The 24,003-nt window shown below is 48.2% G+C and overlaps 1 protein-coding gene across 18 annotated transcripts in view; it reads left to right on the top strand.

Moving 5' to 3' along the window:
- The window catches only part of LOC119466381 (serine/threonine-protein kinase WNK1-like), a 420,835-nt gene that overhangs the window by 331,618 nt on the left and 65,214 nt on the right, over positions 1-24,003 (top strand). For all 18 annotated transcript variants that reach the window (XM_049657238.1, XM_049657241.1, XM_049657234.1 and 15 more), the window contains 2 exons: positions 5,638-5,985; positions 20,282-20,573. In XM_049657238.1, coding sequence (XP_049513195.1) covers positions 5,638-5,985; positions 20,282-20,573 — 640 coding nt within the window. The remainder of the gene's footprint in view (positions 1-5,637; positions 5,986-20,281; positions 20,574-24,003) is intronic.

The following is a 24,003-nucleotide window of genomic DNA, read 5'->3' as shown; positions in this document are numbered from 1 at the left end:
CCATGAAACGTCTTCGGGATCCGTGGGCTCTCAAGTGTGTAACGGTTCGACATCGTGCTTCCCGTACCGGTTGGGGCGGTTTGAAGAGAAGCGCTGGTCATACCGGTTGATGTGGTGGGAACTGTAGCGTTGACGACTTCTGGAGACAGTCCCCTGATCCTGCGGCTGGCCCGATGCACGGGAGTGTCGACAGGCACTGGATTCGTAGCGCGGATCCTTGGAGGGGTCTGCAACATCCGTGAAGACGCTTACCCAGCACCTCCACCAGTTTGTCACGAGCCTCGAGAAGTAGCCCTGAAGGTTTAATAAACGTAGAGCAGCTGGCTCTTGGAAGACGCGACCGTCGGGGCTGGCTCGAGCAGAGAAGGAGCGCGCGGTCTTCTTTCTTCTCTTGGGCTCGACCCACTCTTGCCCTCGACCCACTACCTACAGGTGGCAGTATCGGGCTGCTGTGCTGAGAGGTAACAGGCTTCGAAACCAACCACTAGGCCACTCCGCTGGCTCAAGCGTCCCAGCCAAGTGAACACCATGTGATCAGTCTCAATCGTAAATGCTACTCCATTGACGTAACACTCGAATAGTTTTTACAGAGCGAAAACTATTGCGAGACACTTCTTCTCTGTCACTGAGTAGTTCCTCTCTGCTGGTGTCAACGAACGGCTCGCAAATGCAACCGGTCATAGAATGCTTCAGTGCTCCTGAAAAAAAAAAAATTGCACCTAAATCTAGAGTGCTTGCATCTGTTTGAATCGCACACTCCATTCAAGTCCATGCAACTCGGCCCTGTCGGCAAGCGCCTTTGTGTGGCCGTGCAGTGTTGCCTCCCGCTCTTGTCCTCAAGTACAACGGCCATCTTTCTTCAAGAGCTTCGTCAAGGGCACTTTCACTGCCGTGCACTATGGAATGAATTTGCGATAAATGTTCACCAATATCAGAAAGCGCCTCAGTTCGTCGATATCTTACGGTGACAAGTATCTCGGTATAGCCTCGAGCTTGTCCTCACTCGGCAGAATGCGGCCGTAGTCCAGCGTGAATCCAAACGGCATTATTCTGGTGGAAGCTGTCTGAGCTTTGTTCTGGTTCGGCGTGATACCCGTGGACCTCGGCCTGTCTAGGATGTCTCTCATGTGACGCAAGTTCTGCTCGAATGTTTTCAAATAAACCACTATGTCATCCAGATATGCGAGAGCATGTTGCCACTTCGCATCTCCTAGAACTCGGTTCGTCAATCTCTGATAAGTAGCAGGAGCACTAACCAAACCAAAAGACTTTCTCTTAAGTTGAAAGAGCCCCCAGTGACAAGTGAAAGCTGTTTTCTCTTTGTCACACTCGCCCATTTCACTCTGAAAGTACCCACGACTAACATCGAGTGTCATAAAATACTTTGTCCCACCTAGCTTAGACACTAAAGAGGAAATGGAGGGTAGAGGGTACGCATCCTTCTTCGTAACCTCATTCAGCCTGTGGAAGGCTACACAAACGCGATAAGTATCATCCTTCCGAACTAGAACTACCGGGAATCCCCATGGGCTCTTCGACCTTTTCACAATGCCTGTGTCGATGAGTGCGTCTAAGGCATTGTCAAGTGCTTTCCGCTTAGTCAAGCTTATCGGCCAACAATTACATTTTCATGACACAGCGTCACCCATGTCTATTCTGTGCCTAACCAGCATAGTGCGGCTCAGACGGTCAGTGAAAATTGCGTCGTATTAGTACAACAGCGAAGACAGCACAGTGGAACCTCATTGATACGATCTTGGCGGGAACCACAAAATAAAATGTATCATCCAAAAATCGTATCATCCAAAGCAAGCCCCAAAATGTAAGAAAACAGGCTTACTTGGTGACAAACTCGATAGCAAAGCTTCCTGTGGCGTTGAGTGATACTGCTCTGCATAACAAGCGTGCTATGCAAAGCAGTATCACGATGCCACACGAACCGCAGCCAACACACTTTTATTGAGCAACATTAAAATGGGTCGACAGTTTTTGCTGAACTTCCGTTTTTCTTTCAAAGTCCGTAAACAAGTTCTTCTTTGTGGGGTTTTATGTGCCAAAACCTGTTCTGATTATGAGGCACACCATAGTGGAGGGCTCCAGATTAATTTTGACCACCTGGGGTTCTTTAACGTGCATTACAACGCAAGCACACTGGCGATTTTGCATTTCGCTTCCATTGAAATGCGGTTGCTGCGGCCAGAATTCGATCCCGCAATCTCGTGCTCAGCAACGCAACGCCTTAGCTGACTGAGCTCCTTTGAAAGTTAAAAAAAAAGAACGAAGCCACTGTTTCCTCACTCAACTGCACATTTGCGATGAAGCCCCGATGAGCGGCTAACGCTGCGAGTGCGTCGCCAGTAGTTGAGCACCGGTTGCCGCAGCTGTCACCACCTCCTTCCCTGCCGCCATCTTGGTCGTCATCACCGCCATCTTCCGTGCTCCTTTTTTTTTTTTTACGGTAAACTAACAAGCGCGAGCGAAAGGTGACGCGAGCAAACGATACTGCGAGTGCGAAAATAGTAGTTGGGCGGGTCCGCACCACACCGATTGCCCACCCCACGGCCGGTCAGGAGGCACACGCTCTCTTCCTTCAAAGAGCAAGCGCGCGCCTCCAGACCGCCCATGCCCGCACGTACATCACTGAAGGGGGCAGCTCTCATTGGTCGGTTTCGCTCGCAGCTCGTCCGCCGCTGGGGCGTGCAGCAATTTAAATCAGTTCAGGACCGATCTCTCCCACGGCACGAAAAACCTGCTTCATGGCAGCTTTTGCGGCGTGCGCATTTTGCCGCCGCCGGCGCGCAGTGCGCGTTATTTTCGCTAGTGTCACTGGCCTTTAACACGTTGTTCGGGGGTCGTTGGAATATAATTTAATCTAGTACACTTGAATAAAAAGAATCGAGTTCCAGAAACACCAGTTTGCAGTCGTATCATCTAATTTCAGGTGGGAACGTGATCATATCAACCGCATAAAAATGCATTGCTCCTATGTTGGCCAGGAAACAAGAAAAAAGCGTATCATACCGAAAAACATATTATGCAGAATCGTATCGAGGTTCCACTGTAGTGCCTTTTCTTTATCCGGCACACTGTTGATCCCTGGCAAAAGTAGGGGCGCTGCCCCTCGAAAAACCATGGTACACAGCTCTGCCACCGTCTCTCTGTTACTTTCCTCACCTTCACCGGTTACTGTTCGCTCGCTCAGCTGTGGCTGGGTGTGGCCCGCTCGCGCTGTGCTCCGAGACTGGCGTGTCTCCGATCCCACGGGCGCTTTTGCAAAAAGCTTCAAAGCACCCATCCCATTCTCACGGTAACCTCCGCTGCAGATGTCCATCACCTGATTTGACAAGTAAGTCTTGAACCAAAATAACAGGCACTGATAAAGACAGGGAAGATGTATGAGGTGTTGTCACCTGACATCTCTCCCAATGGATCATTAGCCTTGTTGCACTGCTCGATTGTGCTGTGCTGGAAGCAAGGCGGAAAGTTGTGTCACTATCTCTCAAGCGGCTATTGTTTTCGCAGAGATGATGCAACACCGCGTCACCAAATAGAGAAGTGCTTTCCCCAGTATCCAGCAATGCAGCAAACGTCTTTTGGGCTATAGTTAGCTCGATAAACGGCGCTCGCCAGCACCATTCATCGAGCTAACGATAGCCCGAAAGAAGTTCCCTATGCGACACACATCTCCTAACATCTCCTACGCGACAAGCCAAAGGCCCAAGTTACCTGATAGCACCAGTTGTGTTCGAGATTGCTGCACCCAGTCCAAGGTAAATGACCGGTGGCTTCGTTCGTTTCCTGAGTAGCGCACTCGCCCTCAGCCTGGCATGCGGCCGCAGGCACGGGTGATGTGCCCCGGTCCGCCGCACTGCTAGCAACGGCCGCCGAAGCCTCGGTGACGTGGGCGCCCATCGCTGTGGTCAACATATGTCGCTCATCCGGTCTCGCTTCGGCTTCGCGCTCCTGCCCCGGTGCGCTGCGTGCAGCATCAGCTTGTGCTGTTCTCAGCGCGTAGGCGTACAGTTCGAAGGCACGGTTTCATAATTCCCAGACACGTTGGACCTGCTCGTCAGCGAACGATGCCGGTGCATCAACCCTTTATGAATGTGAAGCACACACGCCGCTGTTCCACACACAGCACCACGTGTGGAGGCCGACGGTACATTTGCGTTGCGAGGATTTCTTCCTGGATGTGCTTCGCCTCATCGGTGGGTTCGTCTGGGTCTCTGAACCTACATCTCTTGAAGTAGGCTGCAAAATCACCAAACGCCACTTGTTGTGGGCCGGAAGAAATAGATCGCGGAAATTCACGCGGAACTCTTTTCCCATGTGGGCTCGACATCCGGCCATTCAGAATCATTGAGCCACAGTCACTTGCTCTGTCTGTGAATCAGGGACAACGCGAGCAAGAAGTTCGGTGTTGGAAAGCCTTGTTGCTTGTTGGTTATGCATCAAGTGGTTGAGGTACTCGTTTGCGCTCTTGCGATCATAGTACCCACCGTAGGTAGGCATGTCTACCTTAACTCGTGGTCGCTCACTTTGCAATGGAGCCTAGATTGCCTTCTGCAGGGCGCCGGCTAAGCTCTGCATGATTTACAGTGCGTTCTGCAACATTATCTTACTTGACTGACAGACTATCGCCTGAAGGTTCGGGCACATCCGAAGCTTGCGTCAAGCTATGGTGTGGCATGTGTGCCTGTGTGTCCATGTCGCGAAGCAGCGAGGTGACCACGGTGGTGTGCCCCATCTCAGGCCTAACCCGTGCCAACGAGGCACTTGCAAAATGCTGACTATTCCAAATGAAACGCTCAAAATCAAAGCTGCCAGCTTGTCCGGAAGTTGCCACGGCAGTTAGCAACAGGTCTCTGATTTTGTGCCGCTACATCCAACAACCTGAACAAATCTGGGAAGTCAGACAAGCCTGTCACCATTGTTTGCAGGAATGTCAGTAGTCCTTGCGCCAACATCAAAACAAAATTGGCCATGTTGCCAAAGTAGATCCACATTCGTAGCACCAAATGTGGGGTCCACTCTGCGTGAGGCTAGGGCTGAAGGCAAGCTCCGGATCTAGCCACACACAGTTGTTCTGTAGTGCAACCCAACCTGAAGCATGTGTAGTGCATTGGATTAGGACGAATAATACAACCAGCGGCATCAACTCTGACAATGTTTATTAATGCGAATGCATTATATAGCTCATGAAGCAGAAAATCTGGCATCGGCATGACCACGCCATGGTCAGAAAAGTGTACAAACCCTCGACCTTTGGTGGGAGTTGAGCCCATGACTGTTGGTGTTAATTAAGGTGAAGCTAATTAAGGCACAGGTAATTAAGGTAGCGTTAATTAAGGCACTCGAACCCACGACCTTTGGCGGGAGTCAAACCCACGACCTTTTGTGTTAAAGCAAGGTAATTAAGGCACAGTTAATTAATGTAGAGGTAATTCCCCCTGTAGCCTCATGTAATGCTTGAAGGAAGAGCTGCAGTATCCCAATTATCACCTGATTGAGCGCCAGTGTTAAAACCAACATTCACTCCTGGATTCGCCTTATTCTTTTTGTGCCATCTGCGGCACCCGTGTGTTGGGTCTGCTATGCCTGTGAAATTATAGTGACACAAATATTCCGTGACCACAGCCAGCTGAGAGCCCTGCAGCCAGCATAGCCCCTGTCGAGCCAGCAGCTCCTGGTTCACCCAAGCATCTGCCGGTACACACTGTGGCAGCATCAGTTGTTGCTGTGTCTACCGCCCCTCCTGCTGTGGTGACGGTGGCGCCATCCAGCTCGCGGCCTTCTTCGGTGCCACCTGAGCGCAAGCCTGCCGTAGCAACCAACCTGGAGGACTTGAAGTTGGAGCTGCAGAAGCTGCACGGCAACACCATGAAGAGTAACATCGAGCAAGGGCTACAGGCCATATTCTCACAGAACACTGTGGCCCCAGTGCTGACGCCTGCACACTCGCAGCCGCAGGTGCCTCCGCTTTCCGTAAGTGCTTCTCCACTTTACTCTGCTGTGGAAGACTCAGAATCATATGAATTATGTAGCCAAAGTGCATTCTTTAGTGTTGAAAATTTAGGGTGCTCTTCTCTACCCATATTGCTTGCTTGATAAATTTCACAAACTGGCAGTAACATAGCCATGATAGGTGACAGATAGGTTCCTTTGCAAAGCCAACTAGCCAGTGAAGTTTGTCCTTTTAATGCGTTAGCATTTTGTAGTGTCAGAGTGGAAAAAAGTGTGTGTGTGTGTGTGTGTGAACATTGAGAAGCTGGTCACATATTAGAAGTATATATAGTCGGACCCGTTTATAACGAACTCGATAGTTCCATGAAAAGTAGTCGTTATATCAGTAGTTTGGTATATATGGACTTGCCCTTAAAACTGCTCTAAAATTAACTGCACTGAAGCTGGCATCAGCAGTTACAATTTGGCAACCCCGTGTGCCCAGTTTGGTCGCGCTTTCGTGCTTTGGTACTTTGCATGCACCCCCTCTCTTTAGCGTGACCAGGTTCGAAGCGTTCTAGTACGGTGATTTAGAAAACATTCGTTATACCTGGAAGCAGTTTCAATACGCAGGGTCGGAAAATCGTAATTGCACTGAAATGTGGTCGTTATAACCGACAGATTGTTATATCTGGCATTTAATGCCGTCCATCATGCCATTCAATTTACATGTGCGACGGAGAATAGTGGCAGCCTAGTCTTTCTAGATGTGCTAGTACGTCGGAGCGAAGGAGGTTCAGTGAAGACAGCCGTATATTGCAAATCTTCTGATAGCGGGAGTGTGCTGAGTTTTGACTCTCACCACCCTACAGAATACAAACATGCCGTGGTACGTACGCTCCTGTCTGGTCACGATGCACTGTCGTCAACGCAAACATTGAGGGGAGCAAGAATTAACTAATGTTGCTGCTCTTTTGCATAAACGGAGTTACCCTCAGCGGTACGCGACGCCGCATGCAGAGATCCCGCGAGAGCAAGGCCGAAAGGCCGGCTTCCTTTGTCTGTATTCCGTATGTTCGCGGTGTATCAGATGCAGTGCGCAGGGCTTTACAGCCTTTGGGTGTTCGAACTGTGTTCAAACCCTCGTACACATTGGCAAACGTATTCCCGAAGCCAAAGGACCGCACACCTCTGGACGAACAAAGTGGTGTCGTCTACAAGGTTAACTGCTCGGACTATGGTGCCAGCTACATTAGCGAGATGGGGCGGCGACGTCGCACTCGACTCAATGAACATTTAAGGGACGCTACGAAAGCCACGCATGCTACATGTGCAAAGACGGAACTGGTGGATCATTGTTTAACAAAAGGGCACATGTTCGATTTTGATAATGTAGCCACGTTAGCACGGGAACACCGATGGGGCCCAAGAAAACTTGTGGAATCATGGTTTATCCATCACAATCGATCTGCATGCAATTCTAACCGTGGCCCCCTGCCGGATGTTTACGGCAGTATCGTGCATAAATAGGATGTATTTTCCCATTTATTGCCATTTGTATACTGACGATGCCACCCGCATAGGTGGCGAAACGTCGGTTTTTGTTATATTTTATTGGTGAGTAAAGCCAGTGATAACAACACGTTGAAGTATGAGTTCCCCTGGCTTTTGGAACATTTTTCCATGGAGCTCCAAGACCTTCTGGTGATCCACCAGAGCAAAGGCTATTGCCGAATATTTCCTGATGTTAAAACGTAGCCCAGCCTTCGTGCCTTCTTCACTGCATATGTGCAGGAGATCCTGCAGCTCTTCAGGGCTGTTTGCTATGAGGGCAATGTCATCAATGTAGTGCAGTGCTGGTATCTGCTTCGTGTTGGTAATGCGTCGTTCGTATAACTTCGGTTAAAACCTCACCCACTTTGTCACCGCTCCATACTCGAGGAGACAAAGGTGACATAGGGCATCCCTGTCGCAGATCTCTCAACACTTTAATGAGGTCTGATGTCTTTCTCCCCCACTGGATGACAGCCTTGGTATCCGCACACAATGCCTTTAGAATTACAAGCATTTCGTCTGCCGCACCCAGGTCTGCACCCAGGTCTGAGTGCACCACAAGCTCGACTGCTCTACGGTATCATAGGCCTGTGATTTGTCCAGAAAAGCCATAAAGACAGGGCAGGATTCCTTTGAAGCGATTTCGATTGTCTGCACAGCAATGAAGAGATTGGTTACTAGGCACCTACCAGGTTTGAAGCCATATTTGTAGCCTTGTTCACAGAATATGAGGAAACAGCCTGGATAGGGTAGATGTTATTGTGATGGGTCTGTAGCTGTCTGGGAGAGACTAGTCAGCGCATTTCTTCAGGGCCAGTGTTTTGTGGGCATTCCTCCATTCCTGTGGGATTCTTCTAGACGTATATTCAAATTTCAATCCGACGCTATCACGTCTGTAGGTTGTGGTTAAGTCGTACTTTGCAGTTTTTCTGACGGATTTTACTTTGAGAAATTCAATTTTGTTCACTAACGCCTTGCGCCACGTGGAGAGCCTGCGTGGTTGGGGCGGTTCAGGAGGATTATTTCCGCCAACGACGCCGGCGAGCCTGCGCCCACCCCGACGCTGGATTTTCTGCGACACGGGGCCCATAACACTATTGCGTTAAAAGTGTCTACTAACTGTTGTCGAGTCTTCTCATCCCTTTTGCTTCAAGAGTAGTGGGGGGATGCTATCCAGACAAACTGCCGAGCGTCCTGGTAACCATTTTACAGCAAGTTCTTGTTCCCCTTCAGTGATATGCTCGCACGTTATTGATTCAAAAGCATCAAATGGCTCATTGAGCGAAAAAGCCACCGTCCGTAGCAGCGAAATGGCACCTGAATTCCCATTGGCTGCGATGCCACGTCACGAGTGCATTTGACAGAGCAGAGCAGGTGAAAGGGTACACCTGCAGCCGCAGTAGCGCGCCAAGTGTTGCGTGAGGGGAGAGGGCATCGCTGTGATGCCCTTGCTTTCACTCTCAGACGCCTGTGTTATCCACATGTTCCTTGTCCGCACAAGCTCTTGCCTGCACTCTAACTGCACCTCAGTAAGGCCAAATCAAAACACGCCAAGCGTCTCAACGCGTTCAGTTGAACTTTAATGCTTTTGCACTCAACTCGCAACTCATAAGAGGTGGTTAGGTGTCCTCGGATTTTTGGGTCAGGTGATGAAGTTGTCTCATCTGTGTCATCAGCATGCGTAACCTGCGATTTGCGCTTGTTGGCGATGTGCTCTGATGAAATGGAGACATGCTTCACCTTTGTATTCTGTGCCATGGTCACGAAGGCAAGCAGTACATGGAGGGGCAGTTGATTGCTGACCCTGTATGTGTCTCCAAAACTTCTTTCTAGCGTCCCGGCCAGCCCCTAACATATTGTTGTTCCCCCACCTCAGTTTAACACCTTGCGCTCAGCCGCTGTCGACACGTCCGTGAACGTAACATTTACTGGTTAGTTCCGTGACATATGTTCACATTATTTGCACTGTAAGTTAATGCAGTGGCGGAAAAGCTGCACCAATTGCGCCAAAGTGCGCCAAGGTCAGTCCTCTGCGCCTTCCTGCTCCAAAATAGCATTTTTAGCAGAAAATTGCACCGAGGCTGTGCCAAAGAAAGCATAAGAACGAAGGCCTCAACGTTAATGCTGCCTTGCTGGTAAAACTGAAACCAAAACCTGAAGCGCACCATCGTCTTAATCATCCTGGAAAGTAATGGAGCTGCCATAGCCGACGAATTGGCCGCGAGATCGAGCAGAGTCGCCGCATTGTGGGCCCTGGCTGAACCACGAATAGTGTGAATTGTACCGCACGTCGTCTGCTAAGCACTACGTGCTTACATGTGCGTGTACGGCATGAATATCTTTAAAGGCCGCTTCTTCTGCAGCTGTAGCACATTCATAAATGCTGCATGGGCTGCATTTTTAGACAGTGTATAAAAACATTTAGCGTTACTCTGTAGTAAGATCAATCAATACACATGTCGATCGCAGGATGTGGTTGTCGCACCTTGCGCTCACCATAATCATACCAATTTTTTTATCGCTTTATGTTTTGAAAACATCAGAAAAAGCATTTTGCCTTGTTTTAAGTAAATGAAGTGGTACCAGCGAGACGTAAATACCACGCTTTGGTAACTTGTCACGATGGGTTGATCACTCCGCAATCTATGCGATAACGCGAAACATGAACGGGATGGTGTGAACATTACTCAGCAGTAGAAAAAAGAGTCGTAAGCATGCACTCATAACATATCGCGTCATACATATTGTTACGGGTTATTCTGTTAAGAGAGGGTTTATTTGGGCACGACGTAACCGACGGTCTTGAACGCCAGCCTAGGTTCCGTGATCCCCTGGCTAAAACTTCCTTTTCTTCCACACATCTTATCTGCGTCCCACTACAGCTTATGACACGAACCCAAATAACACAACACTTTCACGCTTGTAACACATCCCCCCGCGCAGACGAAGCCCACCGGGCAAGTCAAACAGCATCTCGAGAGGTAAAGGGCTTCAAGCGGGCAACATGAGTCACTTCAGTCTTTGAAGAGCGTCGAACATCTGAATGGAGGCGTGCTATACGGTAATTAAATTCGCTTATATGCTCTAGCACAACATAAGGTCCAACATAGTGTGCCAGTAGTTTTTCGCACAACCCACGTTTTCTTGTTGGCGTCCATAGCCACACTAAGTCACCTCCATCATATGTGACGTGTCGGCGTCGGCGGTCGTAACGTGCCTTTGAGCGATCTTGTGAAGCAAGAGTGCGCAAATAAGTAAGGCGTCGGGCTTCTTCTGCGCGACAGATGGTCTCAGATATGCAGGCATCATCGTGGTTCATAAATGGGAAAATCGTATCAAGGGTATAACGTGGCGGCCGGGCATAAAGGAGAAAGAAGGGGCTGTAGCCGGTAGTTTCGTGCTGGGCGGTGTTAAATGCATAAGTAACGAAAGGTAGAACACTGTCCCAGTTCTTGTGATCTGTTGAGACGTACATGGACAACATGTTCGTGAGAGTTCTGTTGGTGCATTCCGTAAGGCCGTTCATTTGGGGATGGTACGGCGTAGAGTGTCGAAAACTTGAACAACATAGACGAAGCATCTCTTCCACGACATCTGCACTAAACTGTCGTCCACGATCGCTAATAACGACTTTAGGAGGCCCGTATCGGAGAACGATAAATCATAGCAAGAAAAGGCACACGTCGGCTGCAGTAGCTGATGGTATTGCAGCCGTCTCACAGTAGCATGCCAGGTGGTCAGTGCATACGATCCAACGAATTCCGTTAGAGAACCGTGGAATCGGGCCGAGAAGGTCGACACTGACTTGCTCGAATGGAGTCCTTGGGGGTGGAACAGGGTGTAGTCTACCAGGAAGAGTACTTGTGGGATGCTTGCGACGTTGACATTCATTGCAGCTAGACACGTACTGCTGCGTCGTCTGATGCATATTAGGCCAGTAAAATCTTTCTTGAAGACGGCAAAGTGTTTTAGCTGCTCCCAAATGACCGGAGGTTGGGTCATCATGCATAGCCCGCAAGATGGAAGTGCGTAGACTTTTCGGGACCACAAGGAGATATCGTGAGCCTGTGGTAGAATAGTTCTTCTTATCCATCACGTGTGCAAAAGCGATTGGCTGTTGATTTCTTTTTGGCAGCCAGCAGTTGCTTTAAAGTGTCGTCGTTTTGCTGCTCAGTTTTAAAGGTATTTAGATTAGGAAATGCTGGCTCCAAGGATACGATGTAGTGGTCGAAGTTGTCCGTGTCACAGTCTGTTGTGGGAAGCGGTAGCCGCATAAGGCAGTCTGCGTCCACAAAATCCATCCAACAAACTAACGGGCTAGCCAAAAAGCGTCGCATCCCATGGTGGAACGACGATTGTAGAAAGGCGCGGAAACAACAAACAAGGCTGGGGATTGCTTCGCGACTCTCCAACTGCCGAAAACCTCATAAATTTCAAACAGGCAAAATCTCAAGGCAGAAGAACACGTCGACATGCTAAGAGAGAGAGTTGGGAGCAGTATCTTTGCAGTATAAATTCCTATACAGACGGGAGAAAAATGTGGAACAGAGTAAACACATTAAAAGGACGTCACATAAAATCACTCCCCTTGGTAAACACAGAAGGTGATAGCCTGGAAGATCAGGCTGACTTCCTGGGTGAACATTTTGAACACATCTCCAGTGCATCACACTACACAAAACACTTCTTGAAGTTCAAAGAACGCGCAGAGTGACAGCCCCTCGAACATAAACGTGCGCCAAATGATACATACAATCGACCATTACTCCGTACCAGGTGGCGATCATTTCATGTACGAAATGATTAAGTACCTGCACCCTGAAACCCTAAAAACACTATTAAGTCTTTTCAATGCCATGTACGCAGCTGTGTACATTCCATCTTAGTGGAAGGAAAGTGTGATCATCCCTATACATAAGCAAGGCAAGGACCCATCCTTAGCCAGTAGTTATAGACCAATAGCATTGACAAGCTGCATTTATAAGTTATTCAAAAAAATGATAAACCGGCGCTTGATCTGTGTGCTTGAAAGTGGCAAAATCCTAGACCCCTTCCAATGTGGTTTCAGGGAAGGTTAGTCCACAACAGACCACCTTGTTCGTATTGAGTCTTATATTAGAGATGCCTTTATACATAAGCAGTTTTGTCTCTCAGTATTTCTGGACCTAGAAAAGGCTTACGGTACGACATGGCGCTACGGAATCCTCCGAGATCTTTCGGCGATGGGTGTCCATGGCAACATGTTAAACACTATCGAAAGTTATCTCTCTAATCATACATTTCGTGTAAGAGTGGGTAACGCTCTGTCTAGGGACTTCAACCAAGAGACCGGTGTACCGCAAGGGGGCATTCTTAGTTGCACACTATTTATTGTAAAAATGAACTGCCTGCATACAGTCATTCCACGAACAATGTTTTATTCCGTTTATGTCGACGATGTGCAAATAGCCTTCAAGTCATGCAATATTGCCATCTGCGAACGGCAAGTGCAGCTTGTAATAAAGAAATTGTCCAAATGGGCAGATGAAAATGGTTTTAAGGTAAATGCCCAGAAGAGCACTTGCGTACTCTTTACTAACAAGAGAGGCATAACGCCAGTCTGAAGTATTGGAATCAAAGGAGATGCACTCTCTGTGAGCAGCGAGCACAAGTTTTTAGGATTGATTTTAGATTTAAAACTTACATTTATACCTCATTATCTGAGGGGAAAATCCCTGAAGACAATGAACCTTTTAAAAGCTTCTGTCGCGTACGACTTGGGGTAGTGATCGAAAGTGTTTGCTTAACTTGTATAAAAGTTTTATCCTCTCACGCCTTGATCACGGGTCTATAATTTATAATTCAGCAACGCCAAGTGCATTAAATATCCTAGACCCCGTCCATCACCTGGGTATCCGTCTCGCGACCGGTGTTTTCAGGACAAGTCCAATTCAGAGCCTGTACGTAGAGTCGAATCAGTGGTCGCTTCATCTGCAGCGGTCATACAACAGTTTCACATATTTTCTGAAAGTACAAGCAAACATTGAACATCCTTCTTATTCAACTATAAATGACGTGACCACTGCCACACTCTTCCATAATCGACCTGCAGCGAGAAAGCCGTTCTCTTTGTGTGTGAGGAATCCTAGTGAGGAAATGGGTGTTCCACTGCTTGAACAATGTTCTATGGCTCCAGCGAAACTGTTGCCGCCGTGAGACTCGCAACTCATAGAGTGTGACACATCGTTCGTAGAGGTTACTAAACACGCGCCAGAGGCACACATTAGAATGCATTTCTTAGAACTCCAATCCAAATACTCATGTACAGAGTTTTACACAGATGCTTCCAAGTCACATGCCGGGGTATCGTATGCAGCCGTCGGCCCATCCTTTTCGGAATCCGCTGTACTCCACCCGGAAACGAGTATCTTTACGGCTGAGGCCTATACACAATTGTCGGCTGTGAATCATATAAGGGAATCAAAACTTCAAAAAGCAATTATATTGTTACGAGGCATTGTGTATGAGCCTGCCATTAAAGGACCGCTGTGCTAGGCGAAGAGGAAGGAGACGGGACAAGCCTCGTGTGATGCTGTCAGCCATTCTCGGGTAGCAGCAGCCTGTATATATTGTCTCTCCAGTGTACTCATGAATCCCCGCGACAATTTGGTGGAGGTGCGGGGTACCAGAAGAAGCACTCTACAACGGAGCTCCGCAGTGGTCATCGAGTCAGGGTCATCATTATGACAGACGAGACCACAACCACGCCGCCTGCGCCGGCCAGAGCGACACCTGAACCAGCGCCGATCACAACAGTCAACTATTGTCGTTACGCATCCTAAAGACCCGGGAACGTTCTGCGGTACAGATGAAGTTGACGTCGACGATTGGATTGCCAATTATGAACGCATCAGTGAGGTCAACCGTTAGGACCCGACGATGATGCTGGCGATCGCGCTGTTTTACCTCAAAGGAACGGCACAGGTGTGGTTCGATAACCATGAGGCAGAGATTGGGAGTTGGGACACTTTCAAAACAAAACTTAGTGCCTTGTTTGGGAAGCCCATGGGTCGAAAGGCGGCCACTACACAAGAGCTATCCATCCGCACTCAGACGTCCACGGAACCATACATATCCTACATTCAGGACGTCTTGGCTCTTTGCCGTAAAGTGGACATGGACATGACGGAGTCGGACAAGGTTGGTCATGTACTAAAGGGAATCGCAGACGATGCGTTCAACCTATTACTGTGCCGAAATTGTGCGACCGTCGACGCAATTATTGAAGAATGCCGGCGTTTTGAGCAGGCCAAAAGTCGCCGTATTGCAAAGTCATTCGCTCGGCTACCGAACACCGCCCCGACGTCATCATGCGAAGACGGAGAGGCCTCTCGTCTGCAGTCGTCGCCACCACCGGAAATTACACGAATCGTTTGTCGGGAAATCAAGCAATTGCTCCTGCTCTCCCCAACAACGGCCACGGCGATTTTCACGTGCCGGTCGTTTCCCTGGTCCAGTTCATTCTGCGGGAGGAACTTGGCAACTTGGGCTTCGCCGTCTGAACCATTGCTCAGTCTCAGACAACTGACTTTCACCCGAGGTCGCCGCCTCGCCCGAGATCATCGCCCCAGGTACAACGGTTTTATCCGCGCTCTCGTAATCCGGCTGAATGGCTGACAGCATCACACGAGGCTTGTCCCGTCTTCTTCCTCTTCGCCTAGCACAACGGTCCTTTAATGGCAGGCTCATACACAATGCCTCGTAACAATATTTACAGACTCCCTAAGTGTGGTGAAAGCTCTGATGTCACTCTGCAAACACAAAAATCCTGTACTTACTGAGCTCTATTCCATTTTATGCAGAGCGTATATATCTAACCAGCATGTGACTATATGCTGGGTGCCTGGCCATAGAGGCATTGAGGGTAATGTGCTTGCAGACCAGTTGGCCACATCAACTACATCGCAACCTATTAATCCTGCCGCTACTATTCCTCCCACAGATCTGAAGCCTTTTCTGCGAAGAAAACTGCGAGACCACTGGCAGCGCTTGTGGGACGCTGAAACAAATAATAAGCTTCACATAATTAAGCCACAGTTAGGTTTCTGGTCCCCCGTAACGAAAACACGACGAACTGATGTCCTGTTCTGTCGTCTAAGAATAGGACATACATATGGCACCCACAATTTTTTGCGTACTGGTGATGAACCACCAACCTGTGGTAGATGTGGTGAGAGGCTGACCGTCCTCCATGTCCTCTTGGAGTATCGAGAAGCCGAAACAGAGAGAAAGAAATATTTTCCTCAAGCGTACCGGTATCATCTCCCTCTTCATCCCATCATGTTTTTTGGTGAAGAACCGCTTTTTAATGCCAAAGCAGTTGTCAATTTTTTTAACGATGTGGTCTTGCATGTTATTAGCCCAATAAGGTCATAGCGCATCCTCTCTCCAGAGGATGCCGCTGTGATAGTAGATTTTATAGCACATGCCTCCGGGCCCCTGTGGTTCAAGGGTTCTGTTTAGGCAGTAGTGCTTCTTGCCAATTACTGCATCCTAAATATTTTAAATATCGTGTAATTCTTTCTCAATGCATTCTTCATTTCATAGTACACCTCGTTAGTCATTGCCATGATTTTAATACATGTATATTTTACGCACTTTACATCGATTATTTTTAGGCCCCTTTACAGCCACGCTTCATCTACTTCTCAGAATTCATCGCTCCACTGCACACTCACAAACACTGGCATGGCGCTTTTGGCCAGAACTGGCCCTTGCGCCATAAAACACCACACATCATCAAGGTAGTCTGCGTCGGCGTGCCGTCAGCCGCTTTTATAGGAAACGGTGATGTCGTACTCCTGTAGACGGAGGGTCCAACGTGCAAGCCTACCAGATGGATCACTGCGAGACATTCCTGTTCCGTGACGGTGTAATTGCGCTCAGGCTTGCTTAGAGAGCTACTCGCATACGTTATGACGTGTTCTTTGGTGTCGAAGCGTTGAATAAGAACAGCGCCGACATCAATACCGCTAGCATCCGTGTGTAGTTCTGTTGGAGCCGCAGGGTCGAAGTGTTGAGAACGGGATAGGATGTCAAATGGAACTTTAGTTCACGAAAAGCAGACGCACATTCTGGGGTCCAGTCAGTGGATGCGCGATGTGAGCAAATCTGGGAATAAACCGACGGAAGTATGAGCAAAGGCCCGAGAAGCTTCGCAGCTCTTTTACTGAGCGAGGTTGTGGAAAGGCTTCGACCACAGCCGTTTTCGCTGGATCAGGTCTTATGCCCTCTTTGTCCACTAGGTGGCCTAGAACCAGCGTTTGGCGTTCACCAAAGAGACACTTCTTAGAGTTTAATACCAAGCGTGCTTTGCCTAGGCACTCTAGCATAAGATTGAGGCGTGTGTTGTGTTCACAAAACGTGCGTCCGAAAATCACGACATCATCCAAATAAGACATGCAGATTTCCCACTTCAAACTACGCAGAATGTTGTCCATGAATCGCTCAAAAGTTGCGGGCGCGTTACACAGCCCGAACGGCATCACATTAAATTCGAAGAGTCCGTCTGGTGTAACGAATGCCGTTTTTTCCTTGTCTGCCTGGTGCATCGGAACCTGCCAGTATCCGGACCGCAAGCCTACGCTCGAAAAGTACGAGACCGAAGAAAGGCAATCTATAGCATCATCAATCCGTGGCAAAGGGTATACGTCTTTCTTGGTAACGGCGTTGAGGCGGCGGTAATCAATGCAAAATCGCCATGTGCCATCTTTCTTTCTGACTAGAATTACTGGGGCTGCCCACGGACTACTCGACTCTTGGATAATGTTTTTCTTTAGCATGTCACGGACTTGGTCATTGATCACCTTGCGCTCCGAAGGGGACACCCGGTATGGCTTTTGTCGCAGAGGCTGGTGAGAGAGTCGCAGAGGCCGCGACTTCCGAAGTCAAAGAGATAAAAGAAGCTATTTACATAAAAAATTCGGACCACCCACGAGGCTTCCGTACTCACTCGCTTCAGGCTTGCCAATGCTCCGCGGGCGCTAGGCCTCGCTCTCCCAGGATGCAGACCACGTGGCTCTCGTACCAACGAGTGTACTTCAATAAAACACTCACGAAACGGCTTAGCATGTTGAAAAGTTTAAACACGCTACAGCAATTATCGTCCGATGCCCCAAGAGGTCCACGTTGGGCAGCCAGATGTGGGGTTTCATACGTGCTCTTGGGACAACACAGTAGTGTAAACAATCAAAAGGGCTTTTATTGCGCCTTTCTTACACTAATACATGCTAGCCGAATTACTATGCATAGAACATTCACATGGGCGCGCGACAAATCAAGGAAGACCGACTCACCGCGACCAGATAGCGAGTGAATTTGTTCGCCCTGTGCTATGATACCATCGCCTAGCTTTTGACATGTACGGTCACGTGAACGGTAGCGCGTTCGAACGATCCATGTTCGTCCATACCGGTGCCCTGCTCCCAGCCACGCGAGATGGTCTCGCGAAGCGTGGATCGGCACACGCGCAGTACGTCCGCATCGCTCACCGATCCCAACCCGAAGAGGAAACGCCTTCGACCTTTTTCTCCCAAGTCACCCCGCCGTTCAGTGGCATTAGCATCGCGACACTCGCGCCATCTCTCGCAATACGCTGCAACCACCACGACCGCCACCGGCGCTTAGCCACACAGTGAAGCCGGATTACAGGTGACGCGCGAGAGTCGCGCATCCCCACACCGTATGCACTTGTTAGTCAACTTGTCTAATGTGATGGCTCTTAAGGTACGCGAGAAACATTTAAAGAACCGCGTGTGGTCAAACTTATCGCTATACACCGGCAGTGTCACTGGTATCAGTAACCACTCGAAGGATGTCATGAAGTGAATACTGCACACCTAGAAAGCAAAAAGAGTAGTCTCATTTAGGAAACAATCATTATCGATTTGCTTGGATACAGACACTAAACAAGTAGTCGTTTAACTAGCATACACTTAGCTCATAACTGGCCGAGCTTTATGGAAGTGTGGAATTGCGAATGAGAAAAATGACCATCAAGGACACATTCTGTTGAGTATGGAGTCGCAGCATAATGGCACATATACAGACCTTTCGCAGTTCTTTGTCTTTCAAGACATGCACTTTGGACCCAAAGTTATCAAAGAAAGAGCTTGCCTTCTTGACATAGACGGCAAGTGGCAGTTTACCTTCTTCTCTGCAGAATCATATGGGTGTTCAGGATATATATATATGCTATATATATATGTTCAGGATATATATATATGCTCAGGATCTGCAGTAAAACCTTTGTTGAAAGTTAGCGCTTGTCCTGTCTCAACTTTTCCCTCGTCTCTACTACATTTTGTCATTTGTATTACTTTGGACCCCACTTTGTATAATTACCAGCCTTGTGTGAATATTTGATATTTCCAAATATTCAATTGAATATTATGCCATTCGATATTGCCTGCAGTTCGAATTTCAGTATATATGAAATTTTTAAGTATTTTAAACGAATGATCTGCATATATTTCCTTGTGTAAGCCTCCTCCGCCTATAAACTGCACCCCCAATTGGAAACCTCCGAAACAAAAAAAAAACTGCACATATAGCTTGTGGAAATAAGCCCGTGCATACAAGTTCCAATCATTGTAAAAACAGTAATCACTCATGAATGCACAATTCGTTCACCACGTCATGTATTTGACCAGTGGCTTTCCTCACCTCTGTGACAACACTGATGTCTTCACCTGCTGCTGTGCTGTAAGGGACTGCTGGTCGAGCGAAGCTCATCGAAATGCGAGTTCGGTGGATGAGGGGGTGGCGGGGGGGATATTCTCGAGTGACAGGTTTTGCAGTTAAGCTTGACTTGAGGTAAATTTCGCCTGACTTGGCGCTCTTTGCATTGTGCAAAGATAGTGAGCTTGGCACAAAGCCAGAAACATTGTCTTCTGTACACACAGATGGTTGATTCCCAAGTCGCTTGAAATGACTCTGAAAGCTATCACCCGTGAATACCGCTCCTGGTTCGCCTGTCCCACGTGCACTGTTCAGCTTCTACTAGCACAGCCAAAATTCAAAATGATGACCCGAAAAGAGGAGGAAGATGGGTAACCATGAAAGGGGGAGCTTCAACACGCAGGTGTAGGGTTCCCTAGGAATCCGCCATCCAAACCTAACTTTGGATGGCAGGGAACTTTTGCCTAAAGGAGTGGCTTCACGGCAATACAGATTGCGCTACCATGAAACTGCACCTCAAGGCAAAATTTGCGCTGACGTGAAGCCAGACCTCAAGGCAAAATTCACAGATAACCCGGGCCTCGATTTTACTTTCAAAATTTGTAGGTACTTTTCCAAATGTGCTCAGGTAGTCATGTCCAAGCACACATCAAGTGCCCTGAACCACCGAGAGCTTCCTTGCAGTGGCAAATTCTCCATGAACAAGTCAAATTTGTGCTTGCTACTTCTCAATGAATGCAGCCAGTATAGCGCAGCAGCCACGTATACTTAATTGGCCTTACGAAGAGTATTGATAATAAACTAACTTTTGTTGGAAACCAAATTCTGGTGCCTTATCTGCACCATGTCAGCAATCCCTTACGTTTTGATGTGCATTGCATCCTGTCCTGGCTTTCTGCACGAGACCCACACAAGCCAATATGTTACTCAAAAAGTTCTGATAACATATTCTTGAACTTGCAATTGCAATTTCAGGTAAATGTTAATCCATGTTAGTGAGCAAGCAAATGCTGTTTGCAAGGTATTCTGTAATGCACAGGCTGACTTGCAGTGGGCTTTTGTGCAGGTGTTTGCAGAGCACTCGGCCACTGTCTCCCACTCTGTGGGGGCTGTGATGCCACAGGCAACCTCGGCAGCAGCAATCTTGTCAGCAACGTCGGTTCCTGTGTGCACCCAATCGGCGGGCCAGATTTCTACTGATACTGGCAGCAACATTCCAGTGCCACTGGTGACACTGGCAGGCAATGCGGGTAGCACAGCAGCCACTGCTGCATCACCTGTGTCAGCGCCCTGCACCTTGCTGGAGCCTGCCGTAACTCGGCCACAAGGCATATCTCTTGCACAGCCTGCATCCAGTGGTGAGTGCAAGTTTTATTCCTGCACATCCTTTACATTTTTGAAATGCCTTTTGTTGTTATCGCAATACATTCCATGGGTGCCTGGCAGATTGTGCTGACTGCAGCACAATAGGGGTGTAGTATAACTTTCTTGTTTTGAGTGGCTTTGTGCAAGCTTTCATTTGTTTGTTTAAGTAACCCTGAGGGCCATATGGCATAGTGGTGGGTAGAACAAAACATCCTTTAAAAAGTACAGTCAGTCTAAAATTGTTCCTAGTTGTACAGTGTCGGCATTGCAAAAACGTTTGTAGAGGTGGCGACAATTTATACAGGAAAGTGGTTGCAATCCAGGAATGTGTGGGATATAAAGAGCTGAAAAATAATAATTTGTGTTGGGTGGTTGTCACACCTGGCTGGTGTTGTTCTTCACAGCCTTCCACATATTAGGCCAATAGAAATGATGGCGTAGTTCGGCTTCCATGTTGGCGTCCGAGTTGGCGGTGTGCAGCGTCATAGCAAAGCCAAGGTAGCCTGACATATGTCATCCTGCATAATGTAAAGAATGATAGTCCTCAAAGCCGTTTCACATGATGCGATTTCCATCGCATGCGATGGAAATCTCAGTCAACACAGGTCCTCTGGGACAAATACACGGTCTCACTGTAGCTCTTTTAGCTTAACCCCGCCACACAAATTGAAGTAGGCGGAAGTGGGAAGCACAACAGCGAGCAAGAGCCTGTAAAAACATTTTCTGTGTTGCTGGAGTTGTAATAAATATTGAACTTGGATTTTTGCATAAAAATATTTGAATAATAGAAAAAAGGATGGGAGATAATCTGTTGAAATTGCATCAAAAGCTACTTCGCAGTTTTTGTTTATGGTGGCTGTTGGGAAATGTCGTTGACCATTCCAGAAATGCAGAAAATTTTAATTGTTGGAGCCACAGATTGTCAAACATACCATGTACTATCAGCACCATCACGCAAATAGGGCAAACAAAGAACTCGTACTTCAGGTTCCATTCGATTGTGGCGGTGCTGCTGCACCAACAATAAAGAGGATGGTATGCTGCGAGCAACAAATCTGTTCTTGCCGAGCGTTCTATGAACGTCATTTTCTTCATATTAGTCACCTGGAATGGAACACCAATATTCCTAATGCAAATTCCAAGCCTCCCCAACGGCAACTTGTAGACACTGTGGGGGGTTCCTAGACAGCCACTGCGAAAAAGAGGATTGTGGTGTGGCAAGAGAATAAGAGAATCCAGCACACTCTGGGAATGCCAACCTGACATAACGAATCTGGCTGTGGAGAACAGTGTAGAATGTCTCTTCTCCTGCTCTCCATGTGGGGGAGAGCCCACATTGCCGCCCAACGTGCGCCCACTCAGAACCCATGTTTCCATTACGCCTCTTTTTTACACGCACAATCCTGACTGCTGGTTCCTGCCGACTGAGGGGAGCTTCGAGATTGGTAATATCACATCGCAAGCCCTCTTGAGCCATCTCTGGTCATCGCTGCCACCCGAATTTGCTGCAGAATTTCAAGACATCCTCACCTGCTACCAACTCGTATGATGCCCTTGAGAGTGCCATTCTGGGCTGCACGATACCATCCAAGTGCCAGCAACTCCAGCCGCTCCTTGCCATAGACGAGTTGGGCAATCGTCACCCAACACACCTGTTTCGTCAGTTGCAGAGCCTGCTTCACAATCAGGCAGCCCTCTTCGATGAGCACCTCTTGAAGTAGCTTTTTTTGCAGTAGCTTCCAAAGTCTATGCAGATGCTCCTTGCCACCAGCTTAAGCCTCCCATTATCAACTAACTTTGGCAGGTTACGTCAACATCATAATGAAACTCAACACTCAACGGCTCCTAACGTATCCACCATGCTTTGTTTTTTTTTAAATTCATTTCAGTTTATTTATTATACAAGAAAGAGTAGCAAGAGCCTAAGGCCATGTGGCCTGACAGAGGCTCGTGCTTCGTGATCTTATCGCCATCACATTGCATACCAGTCAGCAATACCAGTCGGTACCATTTCCATCGTAACAGACCTCATGAGTTTCAATCAAGACAAAACACCTGCCACTTTCCTTCACCACAACTTCTCTACAAGCCCATTCTCCAGGAGTCTGCTCAATACTGCTGATATCATCGTTGTTTGAGGGCATCCATGGAGCGCTGCACCAGGCCCTGCAGCTGGCCGGAAAATTAAACAAGGGATGAATAGTGGAGATGAGTAGTTATGGATGCAGTGACAGTCTTTTTCTACATCACGGACCCTACAAGCGGCCTCAGGTTTCTCGACACACGAGGCGAAGTCAGCGTTCTGCCTGCCAATTATGCCGAGTGCACCTGCGTGCCTATGTGTCACCTGAAGGCTCCAACAATTGCTCAAACAATTCCAGTCTGCCTAAAGAAATCCCGGCTAGGCATCGTGGGACTCTGGCGCTCATTTTGCTAAATTTTTTTCCGTAGTGGACATCAACCAAGCTATACTTGGAGCGGACATCCTTTACAAGTTCTTCCTCCCAGTGGATGTGGCCCACAAGAAAGGTTTGGGCACAGTCAGCGACTGCTGGATTGACTAGGCTTTGCTGGTTTCAGTTTCAAGGTAGAGACAGCAATGTATAAAAATCGAAATATTGCCATTTCTGCTCGACCTTGTGGTGCAATTAGCACGCGATCATGCATGCGGAGTCCGAATATTGAACGGTAAGTACAGGTTTTAAAATGTCAGAAATTTCTGCCAAGGCCCCACCTGCCAAGACCATGGCGCGTCAAAAACGCACGGTAGTGGGGGTTGGCGTGTGCAGCAAAAGTGCGTAGCATGTTTGATTCTTTTCTTTTAGATTTTTTATGTTATAGATGGTACACTTGAAATTGTTCTTCTAATTAATGCTAAAGTCACCACGTATCATGTGGGGATGACCACATATGAAAAGGGGATTCTAATATGTAGGTGTATATGAGCTGGGGCCAGGCTTCAGCAACATTATACCTGGGAAGACTTCTGAGCGACGAATGTATCAGTGGGGTTCTATTGGATTCTTTATTACAGTTAAACCTGCTTATAACGAACCTTCATATAACGAATTCCTGGATATAACAAAGTTTTTCTATTCCCCGCCGTTACTCCATAGAAGCACATGTATTTGAGACCTCTACGTAACGAAGTGGCAGCGGGAGACCCCCTCGATATAACGAATTTTCCCCTCCGACAACCTAGAGATTTCGCCCCAAATTTTGGCATTTTTGCGCGAGCAGCAACCGGAAGCATCTTCTCCGCCGCGACGGAATACGAAGCGAGCGCACGTGTGCGTGCGTGCGTGTGCGAGGCGGGCCTGCATCCCTCGGCCTGGCGATCTTGCCGCCGCATGCGTGACCTTTCCCCCTCCCTTCATTCAAACCTGATCCTGCCGCTGGCTGCAGCTGGCCTAGCTCGCCTAG

This window comes from Dermacentor silvarum, chromosome 10, assembly GCF_013339745.2.
Source record: "Dermacentor silvarum isolate Dsil-2018 chromosome 10, BIME_Dsil_1.4, whole genome shotgun sequence".
NCBI classification, from domain to species: Eukaryota; Metazoa; Arthropoda; class Arachnida; order Ixodida; family Ixodidae; genus Dermacentor; species Dermacentor silvarum.
The sequence above is the reverse complement of the archived record's forward strand: the minus strand, read 5'-3'. Positions and strand labels throughout refer to the sequence as shown.